The sequence below is a fragment of the Hyperolius riggenbachi genome, chromosome 8 (assembly GCF_040937935.1).
Source record: "Hyperolius riggenbachi isolate aHypRig1 chromosome 8, aHypRig1.pri, whole genome shotgun sequence".
NCBI lineage: Eukaryota > Metazoa > Chordata > Amphibia > Anura > Hyperoliidae > Hyperolius > Hyperolius riggenbachi.
In genome coordinates, this window is record NC_090653.1 from 84472766 (window position 1) to 84488619 (window position 15854).

Genomic DNA, 15854 nt, shown 5'->3' on the forward strand with positions numbered 1-15854 from the left:
AGGCCCATCGGGAGGGAATCCGATATATGTTCCAAGCCAGTGATTGTTAGACTTTCCGGATCTCCTTGGTGACATTGATGGAAATGACGTGGGACACTATGTTTATCGGATTTGGCCAAGATGTTGCATTTATGTTCTCCTAACCGAGTTCTAAGTTCACGGGTAGTCCTACCCACATATCTTTTATTACAACCGCATTGTAACAAATAGATGACAAATTTTGTCGCACAGTTTATGAATTGTTTTAGAGGTATGGGGGGGCCTTCATGATTTGGAATGATTTTAAGCCTATGTAGCATAAATTGGCAACATCCACATCTGCTTGATCCACACCTAAAGTTTCCCGTCACATTGCTTTTCAACCAGGTGATCGGTTCTTGTACATCAATTTTGCTCGGTGCGATCACATTTTTGATCGATTTTGCTTTCCTGTAGATAACTTGAGGCACCTCTGGCAAAAGATCTTTCATTATGGGATCTTGTAACAATATAGGCCAATTCCTTTTTATAATGCCTTGGATTTTTCTTGAGCTTCCAGTATACTTGGTGATAAAAGTGGGCCCATTTCTGGAGCTTGTGGTTTTCGCTTTACTTCCATAACCCTTTTGTTTACTGATCTCATTCCTATCTGTGTGAATCTGCTCCAGCACTTCATCTTTTTCATTTTTATCTTCAGTGATGTTGATGTCCTGGTATTCTGACATGGCAGCATCAATGCGATCATCCTTATAGCCTTTTTCTTTGAATTTCTTTCTTAGTATACTCGATTGATTTTGGTAATCAGTGTCATTAGAGCAATTTCTCCTTAATCTGCAGAATTGACTCCTCGGAATGTTGCTTATCCATCCGGGATGATGACAGCTATCTGCATGGAGATATGAATTGCCAGCTGTGGGCTTGAAATGTGTCCTGGTTTGTATATTAGAATCTTTATCTATGAAGAGTTCAAGGTCCAGGAATACTAGTTCACTTTAGTGAATAACACAAGTAAATTCCAGCCCAAAATCATTGTTGTTACAATAAGTGACAAAGTCCTGAAATCTATCTTTAGTCCCTTCCCAGATCAACAAGACATCGTCTATATACCTAGTGTACAGCACCAGGTTAGATCTAAATGGGTGGTCAGACCAAATAAAGTGTTCTTCCCAGAATGCCATGTAGATATTAGCAAAACAGGGGGCAAACCCCGCTCCCATGGAGGTTCCGCACTTCTGTAGATAATAATCCCCCATGTAGGTGAAATAATTGTGCTCCAACGCAAATTTGAGAAGATCCAATATGAATTGGGCCTGACCTCTATTAAGGGATTCATCTTTGGACAAAAAATGTCTGATAGCCTCCAGACCTTTAGTGTGAGGTATACAAGTGTACAGGGAGCAAACATCAAGGGAGGCCCAGTAATAATCTTTTTTCCAAACATACTGCTTGATTATTTCTAAAGCGTGTAGAGAATCTCTCGTGTACGATTCTGTATGTTGTACTACAGGTTGCAGGAAATGATCAACATAATCCGATAAAGGTTTTAGTATACCTTCCATCCCTGCAACAATGGGCCTCCCTGGTGGTTCTGTTGTGTTCTTATGAATCTTTGGGATATGATAGAAATATGGGATCAGTGGATTCTTAGGCTTAAGAAAATTATACTCATCCTTATTTATGATCTCGTTAGTGATTCCGCTATCAAGGATCTTTACTAGATCTTTAGAGAACTCCTGTGTTGGATCTTTTCTTAATTTGACATAAGTGTTGTGGTCCTGAAGCAATCTCTCCCCTTCTTCCTTGTATTTTGTAAAATCCTGGATTACAATACCCCCTCCCTTGTCCGCTTGACGGATAACTATATCTTTATTGTTTTTCAGGCAGTCCAGCGACTCTTGTTCTTTTTTGCTCAGATTATTGAGTTTTTTATTTTTGTTATTCTTTCCTGTTCTACAAAGCGTGTCAAATTGCTCCTTGACCACCTGATAGTAGGTGTTGATGTATGAACCTTTTGCATGAGTGGGATAGAATACTGAAGCTGGTTTGAAGCCAGTATGTTTAATAGATTCATCAATATAGTAGTGGTCTATCCCCAAATTTTCATCAAGGGCTTCATCACCCAATTCGTGGAGGAATTGCCAAACCTCTGGGCTTACGTCCTGATTTGGCTCAACTTCAGGGCTCAGAATTTCTGTCATCTCCATATTTTTTGACTTCTTTTCTTTAATAGCAAAAAATCTTTTTAGAGTTATGCTCCTCACAAATCTGTGTAGATCCTTGAATAGTTCAAATGAATTTGGTTGACTAGTGGGAGCAAAGTTGAGACCCTTTCGTAATAATGACAAGTCACTAGCTGTAAGGCTGTACTCTGAGAGATTGTAGATTTTTATTGTTGAAATGTCTATCAGATCTCCAGATCCTGTGTTCTTCCTTTTTTGGAGCTGGATTCTCCTACCCCCCCGGTTCCTCGTCTTCTTCTCTTTGCAATCCCCTTTTTAGTGCCATTGGTGTACCTTGTGGTCCTAAAAAATGATGTTGATTGATATGGTCCTGGCCAGGATCTCTGATTGCATCTCCAGTGGTCTCCACCCATTTATCCATGCTGTTCTCAGCACTGTCTGTAGGGCCCTTGATTGTAATATTAGTTGATGAAACCTCTGGGCCTGAAGACTGAATGATTTTAGCTGTATTTGTCCAGGCTTTTTCCATACATGCAGAGATGGACTTCTGATATCCTGACAGATCCTCATATTTAGTGTTCCCACCATGTTGCGGCCTTTTTGTTGGATAGTATCTGGAAGTGGAAGGCCTCCTTTCACCACCTGAGTTGGGGGGATGATGATTGTATATCTTAGGTCTGGCTCCAGAGCCATAATAGTCCTTTCTCACATTTACTTTATCAAAGGGGCGGGTTTGATTGTATCTGTTTTTCTGTGAATTTTTTGGGGGGGTGTAGGGTCTCCCTCCAGATACCCTAAAGCGTTGATTGTTTCCTCCAAATTTATATTCTCTTTTCCTCTGCCTCCTCTTAGCCCTGAACCAGTCACTACGTTCCTCCCTCTCCTTTGTATTTGTAGGCTCATATGTCTGACTTGGAAGGGCAGGCTTTGTAGTTTCTGGAATTGTGTTGTTGTCCACACTATTTATGGACCAATCATAGATATTCCCACTGAGATAGTCCGTTTTGTCCCTCTCAAATTTTTTGAGTTTTTTCTCCAGAAGTGATCATGCAGAGAGATAGAAATCTACGCAAGGTGAGAGAAACAATTCCCCGCATTTGCAAGGATTTGGAACCATTTAAATCACATCGTGACTATGAATATTGGGATACCAAAGTAATTACATCAGTTAAATCTTTCGAAGATCAACTTCTGGAGAAAAAACTCAAAAAATTTGAGAGTGACTGGTTCAGGGCTAAGAGGAGGCAGAGGAAAAGAGAATATAAATTTGGAGGAAACAATCAACGCTTTAGGGTATCTGGAGGGAGACCCCACACCCCCCAAAAAAATTCACAGAAAAACAGATACAATCAAACCCGCCCCTTTGATAAAGTAAATGTGAGAAAGGACTATTATGGCTCTGGAGCCAGACCTAAGATATACAATCATCATCCTCCCAACTCGGGTGGTGAAAGGAGGCCTTCCACTTCCAGATACTATCCAACAAAAAGGCCGCAACATGGTGGGAACACTAAATATGAGGATCTGTCAGGATATCAGAAGTCCATCTCTGCATGTATGGAAAAAGCCTGGACAAATACAGCTAAAATCATTCAGTCTTCAGGCCCAGAGGTTTCATCAACTAATATTACAATCAAGGGCCCTACAGACAGTGCTGAGAACAGCATGGCTAAATGGGTGGAGACCACTGGAGATGCAATCAGAGATCCTGGCCAGGACCATATCAATCAACATCATTTTTTAGGACCACAGGGTACACCAATGGCACTAAAAAGGGGATTGCAAAGAGAAGAAGACGAGGAACCAGGGGGGGTAGGAGAATCCAGCTCCAAAAAAGGAAGAACACAGGATCTGGAGATTTGATAGACATTTCAACAATAAAAATCTACAATCTCTCCGAGTACAGCCTTACAGCTAGTGACTTGTCATTATTACGAAAGGGTCTCAACTTTGCTCCCACTAGTCAACCAAATTCGTTTGAACTATTCAAGGATCTACACAGATTTGTGAGGAGCATAACTCTAAAAAGATTTTTTGCTATTAAAGAAAAGAAGTCAAAAAATATGGAGATGACAGAAATTCTGAACCCTGAAGTTGAGCCAAATCAGGACGTAAGTCCAGAGGTTTGGCAATTCCTCCATGAATTGGGTGATGAAGCCCTTGATGAAAATTTGGGGATAGACCACTACTATATTGATGAATCTATTAAACATACTGGCTTCAAACCAGCTTCAGTATTCTATCCCACTCATGCAAAAGGTTCATACATCAACACCTACTATCAGGTGGTCAAGGAGCAATTTGACAAGCTTTGTAGAACAGGAAAGAATAACAAAAATAAAAAACTCAATAATCTGAGCAAAAAAGAACAAGAGTCGCTGGACTGCCTGAAAAACAATAAAGATATAGTTATCCGTCAAGCGGACAAGGGAGGGGGTATTGTAATCCAGGATTTTACAAAATACAAGGAAGAAGGGGAGAGATTGCTTCAGGACCACAACACTTATGTCAAATTAAGAAAAGATCCAACACAGGAGTTCTCTAAAGATCTAGTAAAGATCCTTGATAGCGGAATCACTAACGAGATCATAAATAAGGATGAGTATAATTTTCTTAAGCCTAAGAATCCACTGATCCCATATTTCTATCATATCCCAAAGATTCATAAGAACACAACAGAACCACCAGGGAGGCCCATTGTTGCAGGGATGGAAGGTATACTAAAACCTTTATCGGATTATGTTGATCATTTCCTGCAACCTGTAGTACAACATACAGAATCGTACACGAGAGATTCTCTACACGCTTTAGAAATAATCAAACAGTATGTTTGGAAAAGAGATTATTACTGGGCCTCCCTTGATGTTTGCTCCCTGTACACTTGTATACCTCACACTAAAGGTCTGGAGGCTATCAGACATTTTTTGTCCAAAGATGAATCCCTTAATAGAGGTCAGGCCCAATTCATATTGGATCTTCTCAAATTTGCGTTGGAGCACAATTATTTCACCTACATGGGGGATTATTATCTACAGAAGTGCGGAACCTCCATGGGAGCGGGGTTTGCCCCCTGTTTTGCTAATATCTACATGGCATTCTGGGAAGAACACTTTATTTGGTCTGACCACTCATTTAGATCTAACCTGGTGCTGTACACTAGGTATATAGACGATGTCTTGTTGATCTGGGAAGGGACTAAAGATAGATTTCAGGACTTTGTCACTTATTGTAACAACAATGATTTTGGGCTGGAATTTACTTGTGTTATTCACGAAAGTGAACTAGTATTCCTGGACCTTGAACTCTTCATAGATAAAGATTCTAATATACAAACCAGGACACATTTCAAGCCCACAGCAGGCAATTCATATCTCCATGCAGATAGCTGTCATCATCCCGGATGGATAAGCAACATTCTGAGGAGTCAATTCTGCAGATTAAGGAGGAATTGCTCTAATGACACGGATTACCAAAATCAATCGAGTATACTAAGAAAGAAATTCAAAGAAAAAGGCTATACGGATGATCGCATTGATGCTGCCATGTCAGAATACCAGGACATCAACATCACTGAAGATAAAAATGAAAAAGATGAAGTGCTGGAGCAGATTCACACAGATAGGAATGAGATCAGTAAACAAAAGGGTTATGGAAGTAAAGCGAAAACCACAAGCTCCAGAAATGGGCCCACTTTTATCACCAAGTATACTGGAAGCTCAAGAAAAATCCAAGGCATTATAAAAAGGAATTGGCCTATATTGTTACAAGATCCCATAATGAAAGATCTTTTGCCAGAGGTGCCTCAAGTTATCTACAGGAAAGCAAAATCGATCAAAAATGTGATCGCACCGAGCAAAATTGATGTACAAGAACCGATCACCTGGTTGAAAAGCAATGTGACGGGAAACTTTAGGTGTGGATCAAGCAGATGTGGATGTTGCCAATTTATGCTACATAGGCTTAAAATCATTCCAAATCATGAAGGCCCCCCCATACCTCTAAAACAATTCATAAACTGTGCGACAAAATTTGTCATCTATTTGTTACAATGCGGTTGTAATAAAAGATATGTGGGTATGACTACCCGTGAACTTAGAACTCGGTTAGGAGAACATAAATGCAACATCTTGGCCAAATCCGATAAACATAGTGTCCCACGTCATTTCCATCAATGTCACCAAGGAGATCCGGAAAGTCTAACAATCACTGGCTTGGAACATATATCGGATTCCCTCCCGATGGGCCTGAGATACAAAAGACTATGTGAGAGGGAAGTCTACAGGATCTTCAGAATGGACACACTATCCCCAAGAGGGCTAAATGAAGATCTAGAGGTTCAAAGTTTCATAACCTGAATCCACCTCCTGTGTGTAACCAGAAGGGAAGTAAACAGGGCCCTGTTGACACACTGGACGGTCCTAGAAAAATGAGATTAAGGCATAGAACTGGTGACCATCTGTAGGATATTGAGGTTGCAGTTTGGGAGGTGTATCTGTTTGAGGTTGTTAGGATGGAAGTGCACCGAGGCAGCTCTGAGTGCTGAGCCTTTGATTGTGTTGCCAGTAACAAAGGGTGCATTATGGATGACAGCAGGTATTAGTGTTGTATTTGGATACAGTTTGTGAGGTGTGCGCAGGTGTGTGAGTGTTTCCGGACCCATACATACACATGTGCACACTTTTCAACTACAAGATGGCCAATATTTTACTGTAGATTATGAATTAGGTATTATGATATTTGTCCAAAAGTGATATTGACCTTCGGCATGTTTGCAGTGACCATTTACCGGTATGAGCGGAACTCTAGTTGCAGTAGGGTCTGAATTGAACCCCTGTGCCAGTGGCATATACCAGGATAGAGAGAAACATATATTTGTTATCCATATATAAGTAGTTTGCACATTGATATAAAAATTGTCACCGTCAGGGCATATGAATGAATTGACGATTGATTGCCGTTATTCTTGGTGAAGTACGTCATGGGCACGGTAATTCCGTGCCCACAGGCATTTCGGATGTTGTATTAATTATTGGCAGCTCTCAGATCAGGTAGATTAAAAGGCACAACAGCACGGCAGAATAGACATTTGATATAAGAAAATTTGCCTGCAGTAAGGTCTGATTTTATTGATTTTATTGACCATAGACGAAGCGCAAAGTGAGCATTCAGTCAGCAAGCTCATAGGCGAAGCGGAATATAGGAGAAGAAGTTTCACATATGAAATTATGCCTGTAGTAAGATCTGATTTTTGTTCATAGTGGATGAAATGCACATTGGTAATTGGCTTACATAGAAATCATTTTATTAATCTATTCCTTTAGCAGAGCATACACATATATATATGGGAAATAATTTTTCCAATTACACCCACCATTGAAAATGATTTTTCGCAAAGTGGTGCTATGTTTTATAACCATAATTTATGCACACAGTTGGTGCACTTACAGAGAGGAACCTCTTTGTTTTTACATTTAGGTCTGCATCAATGTCTGATTAGTTATTACATCGGCGCTGTGCAGACCGGTGGTGTGAGCGGTTTGCTCAGTCAGTTAGTAGTAAGCGATTCTTTTTAAAATGGGCTTGTACCCCAACTGTAAATATTAAAGAGAACCCGAGGTGGGAATTACTTTTACTATTGGGGCACAGAGGCTGGTTGTGCGCACTAAGACCAGCCTCTGTTGCCCCATCGTGTGTCTCCATGTCCCCCCTGCTCGCCGCTATACCCCCCGCATTGCTGGCGACACGCAGCGTGTCGCCAGCTCAATGTTTACCTTGCGCTGTCAGTCAGCGCTGCTCCCCTGCCTCCTCCGCATCGGCACACCCGCCCGTGTCCCTTCCCTCCCGCTGATAGGAGGGAAGTGACGCGGCCGGTGGCGCCGATGCGGAGGAGGTGGGGGAGCGGCGCTGACAGACAGCGCAAGGTAAACATTGAGCTGGCGACACGCTGCGTGTCGCCAGCAATGCGGGGGGTATAGCGGCGAGCAGGGGGGACATGGAGGCACACGATGGGGCAACAGAGGCTGGTCTTAGTGCGCACAACCAGCCTCTGTGCCCCAATAGTAAAAGTAATTCCCACCTCGGGTTCTCTTTAAGGAACAGGGGGTTAGGTTTAATTAGCTTTGCGCCCATGTTTTTATAAAATATACAAGTTGAATTGAAGCTACATTGTAGTTATCCACTTGACGGTGGAAGATTGTCTTTGTTTTTACAAAAAAGTCTTAATAAAGTTTTGTGAATTTTAAAACCGCCCCCTGGCAACAGTTGCCATGAGGGCGAATCTATGTATACTGGACTGTCTGAGGCGAACGTCACCTGAGGAAGGCGTGGACTAACGCCGAAACCGGTAGTGACGTCAGACAGTAGCTACAGCGCACAGCTCTCTCCCCCAGACGGACGTCCTCTTGTAATACCATCTACACCTCCCGCCCTGGCCAGGCAGGATTAGGCTGAGGTACTCCACTGGAGGATTGATAAGCAAAGCGCAGCATCATCATCATTATTGTAAGTGTAACTTTTAAAGTGTGTGATATTTTACATCTGAGTTAATGCACCATTGGAGCGCTCTCTGTCTCCCCCCACCCTCTTCCTCTATCAAAATACAGTAGTAAACTATCTCCTACAATTCCCTCAGTGACCACAGCCTACAAATGTAAGGTGGCACTTTTGCAATTGAATGGGCTTATTCCAATGAATGCAGTGACAGGCTTTCACATTGATGGTCCACCATCATCTCATAGTACATCACAACCACCACTTTCATTTGGTCCTCGTGTTTGTACATCACTTACCCTTCAGGCAACAACACAATTCATCTACACGAACAAACACAATTATTAGTCTCTACTCCTAAAACACTTCTTGTGGCACATTTTGCACCACTCAGTCAACATGATGCTACATTCGACTACCAAACGTTATCAGCCCCAAATGATCCCTTTGAGTACATGGGCAGTTATTTTCTCAACTGTAAAGGTGGCCACACACCATACAATTTCTTAAATATCTGTTCAATTCAAGAATTGCAATCAATTTTCTGACTGATTGTAAAATTTCAAAAATCGGACCACATATGTTCAATTTTTCCTCAATTATGATAAAAAATTATTGAAAACTCTGAGAAAATTGCTTTTGTTTATGTATTAATAAATTGACAATCTACCACACATCATTCAACTTTCATAAAAATTGATCAGAAAAATCCACCATTCCAGATCAACTTTTATTAAATAAAAACAGGAAATCCGATCAGATTTCTTGCTCGAATAAAAAAAAAAAAAAAAAAGCTTTCAATTTTTTGGGAAATTTGATCTTTTTTATCGAATTGCCATAAAATTGGGTTATTTTTTTGTATCGTGTGTGGCCACCTTAAAGCAATTAGATTGTAACAGGAAAATTGCCAGGAAAATTAGGACCAAGACAATTGTGCGAGTCCAAATGCTGTTGAGGATAAAGTAAAAGGTTTAACTGTCATTCTCAAACCTACACTTTTTAAACATTAGACTTGTAGAATATAGTTTATTTTATAGTTTTACCTTAAAGCTGAAAATACAAAGGCAAGCTTAGCAGAGGAATAACAGCAACCATTCCATTAGGCCATGACTAATATGAGAAGAACATTGTCTTTCTTATATAATATTAACTTTTCATTAGATACCTTGTATCTCAGGGTAATGGAGTAGAAGAAGAAGACCATGCCGTAAAGTGCCACTAACTGTTTCTGTCCCGGCAAAGAACAGTTGGACAATGTTTAGCAACAAAGTCTTTATGTTAAATTGAGAGGTCGGGTTTTGGCTTTCCTGGAAATAAAGTGACACATTTACAAATGGTTAATAAAGACTAACTATACAAAATACAATGCGCAATAAATATACAGTATGATAAGGCTTAAAGGGCACCTGAAGTGAGAGGGATATATAGACAGAAGTCAAACCCCTGACCTGCATGCTTGTTCAGGGTCAATGGCTAAAAGTATTAGAGGCAGAGGATTAGTAGGGCAGCCAGGCAACTGGTATTTTTTTTTTTAAAGGAAGTAAATATGGCAGTCTCCATACTTCTCTCACATTAGGTTTACTTTAACTAGTTAGGCCATGTGCGCTCCCGTGCCCGATCACGCGCGTGCATGCGTGCTCCCGGTCTGAGGTTCGTTAGCCCAGGGATTAATAAATCGGGACATGGTGCCCATCATTGATTTTTTTCCCTGGCAGAAAAAGCGACGGCTTCTCTCGGAAGCCTCGCTCTTTCTGCCTCTTACGTCCCTCTAAGCACAGGATATGCTTAGAGTGACGTCATGTAAAGAAACTCATGGTTGCCATCTTGTGGCCAAATAGTAAAACTAAATCTACATATTAAAAAAAAAAATAAACACATATTTACATTAAAAAATTACTATTTACATCCCACCCTCCCAAAAATACCCAAATAAAATGTTTAATAAAAAAAACAACAACATTACCATAAAAAAAAGTAAAAATTAACTAAGGGTCTAAACTTTTTTAATATCCATGTAAAGATTAAATATTTCTATTTTTTTTTTATTAAAAGCTTGTAAATAGTGATGGATGCAAAACAGAAAAAATGCACTTTTATTTCCAAATAAAATATTGTCGCCATACATTGTGATAGGGCCATAATTTAAACAGTGTTATACCCGGGACTATTAGGCAAATACAATACGTGGGTTTTAATTATGGAGGCATGTATTATTTTTTCTTACTCTTCCTGTTAAAATGCATTTACAGTAAGGTAGCTCTTAGCAAAATGTACCACGCAAAGAAAGCCTAATTGGTGGCGGAAAAAAACAAGATATAGATCAGTTCATTGTGATAAGTAGTGATAAAGTTTTAGGAGGTCTGAGTTCAGGTCCACTTTAACTTTTTTTTCCTGAGTTTTCTCACGGGAGACAATTTTTCATCTCACATATCTAAATAATAACTTTTAAAGCAAACCTGAACGACAAGTAACTTCTGACATAATGAATTGTATGTGTAGTACGGATAAGGAATAGAACATTAGTAGCAAAGAAAAGAGTCTCATATTTTTATTTTTAGTTATATAGCTTTTTGTATATAATATTGCATTATTCAGTCATATTTGCGGTTTAAAAATCACACTCTTGTCTTTTAAATGATAAAACAGAGCAGAGCTAAAGGGTCTTTGAACTTTCCTGCAGTAAAACCTTATCTCAACCTGTCTCTCACTGTTTCTTTGATGTATAAGTGCTTCAGAAAACACAACTGTCTGTGACCCAATTTGTGTGGAAGAGCTCAGAGAAGCTCTTTTGCATAGACAACAATTGACGTTTCTTAACCCTTCCTGTACAGGAAATCAATGTGAGCCTATTTTCTTTGGTACTAATGTTCTATTCCTTATCCGTACTACACATACAATTCATTATCTCATAAGTTACTTTTCGTTCAGGTTTGCTTTAAATGTTATTCTTTAGATATGTGAGATGAAAAATTGTCTCCTGGAAGAAAACTCAGGAGAAAGAAGTTAAAGTGGACCTGAACTCAGAACTCCTCTCTGCTCTAAAAGATATGCAACAGCATAATAACTTTTAAACAAAAAACATTTCTTTGTTACAGCTGATACAAATCCTAAAATAAATCTGCACAGTTTCTACTTCCTGATTCATGGAAGCAGAGATATTGTTTACAGCCTGTGCTTATCTGCCATAGGCAGTCATGTGACACTGTTTTCAACAAAACCAAAAATCAGCGCCAAGGAAATCAATAGTTCGATCGCTGGCAAGAAGGGACAGAGTCCAAAAGTCCACACATAAAAACTATTAAAAAATCAGCGCAGATCATAAGTGAATCCACTGTTTTCACAATCAATCGTCTTTCACCAAAGTGGTCATTCAGTTTTCATATCCAAGTGGTAGACCGTCACCCAAAGGATTAGAGGGAGCTTACCAATAAAACATGTAAATAAACGGTAGAGCTAAGTGTAACCCGTTTATTAAAAAACATAGCACATAGCCATAAAAATAAATACAATTCAATAAAACTTACATACGGGGCCCAAGCAATGGGAACCCCAAAACAATATTGCGCTTGTATGCTGGTCCACAATCAGTAAGAAAGTATAAGAGGTGCCGCCTGTCTCTGGTCCTTTTTACCACTGAATGCAAGACATACAACCTTATAACATGGGTTGTCAACAGTTGGTAAGCTCCCTCTAATCCTTTAGGTGATGGTCTACCACTTGGATATGAGAATTGAATGACCACTTTGGTGAAAGACGATTGATTGTGAAAACAGTGGATTCACTTACAATCTGACTTTTTAATAGTCATGTGACACTGGGGGGAGATCAAATTACAACGAGTGATTAGACACAAATGAGGGGGAGTGTAACGATCGGTGTAACACAGAGAGGGTCTGATTACCGGCGAACTGCAGTATCACCGAGAATGCAGAATATACCCGATTATTGATGATCTGCAGTATAATACAAGCAGAGTTCGGCAACAGGGTATCAGAAATATCGAGGTACAGAATCAGGAGGCAGATGCGGAGTCTTTAGGGCAAGCCGGGATTCGGCAACAGAGTATCAGAATAGCAGGGTACATGGTGTAGCACCCCCCATTCAGGTAAAATAAACGCTTAACACTTACAGTAACATAAATAAATACACACACAATTGGCGAAAGGCCGCGGCCGTTTATTGGGGTACACCAATCTGGATAACTCATCCAGATACCATTAGTAAAGAATCAAATTAATTTATTGACCAAAATTGAATCAACATAACCATACAATTCTCAAATCAAATATAATAACATAAATCAAATGTCCGCCCACAGGGTGACATTACCCGGGACTGTACCCCGTACGCAACCGCGACGAAAATAGGGAGGGGGGGAGGGGAGTGAAGAATCTTGTACAAAGCTTGTTCAGCCGGCTGCACTTGCTACGCAGCCGGTTCTTTATATACTGCCTCCTCTTCTTTCATTGGCCTATTCGCGCAGCCCGCGAATTAAGGCCCAATCAGCGCTGCTCAGCCCAGTCTTCCTCTTGCTGCCAGGGTGGGCCACCTGCAATTAATCAGAGAAGAGCCAGTACCTGCGAAATTTAACCCCTTCAGGGGGGGCTCCACCACGCAGGTGCTGGCTCTAATTGCCTGCTCCTTACATGGTGTAGCACCCCCCATTCAGGTAAAATAAACGCTTAACACTTACAGTAACATAAATAAATACACACACAATTGGCGAAAGGCCGCGGCCGTTTATTGGGGTACACCAATCTGGATAACTCATCCAGATACCATTAGTAAAGAATCAAATTAATTTATTGACCAAAATTGAATCAACATAACCATACAATTCTCAAATCAAATATAATAACATAAATCAAATGTCCGCCCACAGGGTGACATTACCCAACAACCAGTCCTGCATAGCCGGACTGGTCCCCCAAACCCGCGGCTCTTTCTATACCAGTATGCAAATTACTGTTAAATATATCAAGACCTATAGGAGAGAGGTGAATGCCATCTCTCCTAAACAAGCCAGCCACAGCACCCTCCAGCTCCACATGGCGGATAGTCGTTCCACCTAATTCCGGCATAATTCTGTTAGCCAAAAATCTATTAACACGTTTTCTTATCTTTTCAACAAATTTTTGTTTATTTGATAACCATAACATTCTAGGAATGATTTCCGAGAAAATTAACTTAACATTAGGAAGTTGCGCAGCCAGTGACCTTAAATCCATTTCCAACATACGCATGAGTTCAATTGTATTTATTTTTGCCAGGTCATTTCCGCCAATATGGATGATAAGGATGTCCGGGGCAGGCCAGACAGAGAGCTTCTTATTAACTAAAGAAATCAGGCCCGCCCGGCGGAGACCCCTCGTACCTTGCCAAAGAACCTGAAACTGATCAGGGCAGAGGAAAAGATTGGTGGAATAAGGCCTGTTCCGAGCTCTCCTATTCGCCCAATATACAAATGAGTGACCTATCACCCATATGCATAATTTACGACCTGAAAAATAAATAAATAAATCACAAACACATGTTAGGCCTAATATATATGCGGAACCTTTCGGATTCCCATCTACCGATCCTTTGGATTATCTCATCGGGCATTCCTAACCTGGCCGCTTCTGTAGCGGCTCCAATTCTGAACGAATGAGCCGTGAAATTGCAATCCTGGAGACCCAGCCTAGTCAGACATTTCTTTAGAATGGCTCTAAACTGAAATGAAGAAACAGGGGAACCATCCCTGTGAACCAGGAATGACCGTGCCATAGGCTTTATTGCCAAATAATCCCGCACTGCCGCAACTGGGCAAGAGACAGAACCACCCAGGGCACCTAATTGAACCCATCTGCCCTTTCCTGTCTGATCAGTTTTTGATTTACAAATAAAAAGGCTCACTCTATTATCCTGTAACACCACATGCTCAGAACTAAGATTGGATTCCGAAGACTTATTCGGGGACACCAATTCGGAAATGCGCAGTGCACCAAAAAATGCCAGCGCGAAAGCCGCGGAAAATAAACGGCATTCAAAAACGTCAAAGCAAATATCTTTTAAAGAAAATAACAGCTTTTGCAACATGGCAAAAGAAACTGGCCTGCGCCTATCTGGGATCCGGGTGCCTCTACCCAGGCCTTTTAACAATTGCTTTATTATGCCATAATGGTGATGGCCAGGGCTCTGCCACATACGCCTAAAGAAAGATACGCCAGCCAGGGCTTTTAAGATAGAGGTATAGGAGGAACCCAAATTAACTTCTTTACATATAAAAGACAGGAAAATTTCAGCTGAATCCTCATAAGGGGATATTGCATGTTCTAGCGAAAAAACACACCATTTCTTCCAAGCTAGTTCATAACTTGCCCATGTATTAGGAGAAACCGATTTCTTAACGCTGTCTCCAATTAATGCTAAATCAAGTCCCAAAGGTGACCGGGGCATGATAGGCCAAGGGCATCCGCTTCCGGCGCCAGCATTCTGAAAGAGGGCCATAGCTGTCGAGACAGGGAATCGGCAATTAAATTATCTTTCCCAGGTAAGTATACTGCCTTAATCCAAATGTTGTAATGCAGACAGAGGAAAACCATGTGCCTAAGAAGCTTGACCACCAGCTCGGATTTTGCAGACAGACAATTAACAGAAAACATTACACCTCTGTTGTCTGTCTGCAATTGTATCCTGCTGTTAGCGAATTCCTTGCCCCATAAAGACAGGGAAACAATAACAGGGAAAAGTTCCAAAAGCAAAATGTTCTTAAGAATCCCTTTATCTGACCAGGAGGGAGGCCACCGCTCAGCTGACCAATGGCCCCTCCAATAGGCTCCATAGCCCACCGAGCCCGCAGCGTCGGTATAAAAGTCCATATCCTTGTCTAATACAAACTCACGCTGCCAAAGAGATCTGCCATTGTAGTATGACAAGAAGTCAGACCATACTATCAAGTCATCTCTCACTTCTTTCACTAGTCTAATGTGCATGCGGGGGGACTTCATGCCCGCTATGCTTTTAGCCAATCTCCTAGAAAAGACTCGCCCCATGGGCATAACCCTTGAGGCGAATGCCAGATGGCCCAGCAGAGTTTGAACTTCTCTCACTGTTGCCTTCTGCTTACCTAACAAGGAGTTCAATAAGGTTTTCAAAGCTTCTATCTTCTCCCCTGGGAGACGGAATTCCATTTTCTCTGTGTCAATCGTTATGCCTAGGAATTCC

At 40.9% G+C, this 15854-nt stretch overlaps 1 protein-coding gene across 1 annotated transcript in view; it reads right to left on the reverse strand.

Moving 5' to 3' along the window:
- The window catches only part of LOC137528995 (cytochrome P450 2G1-like), a 52740-nt gene that overhangs the window by 11464 nt on the left and 25422 nt on the right, over nucleotides 1-15854 (reverse strand). The window contains exon 6 of the mRNA XM_068250848.1: nucleotides 9814-9955. Coding sequence (XP_068106949.1) covers nucleotides 9814-9955 — 142 coding nt within the window. The remainder of the gene's footprint in view (nucleotides 1-9813; nucleotides 9956-15854) is intronic.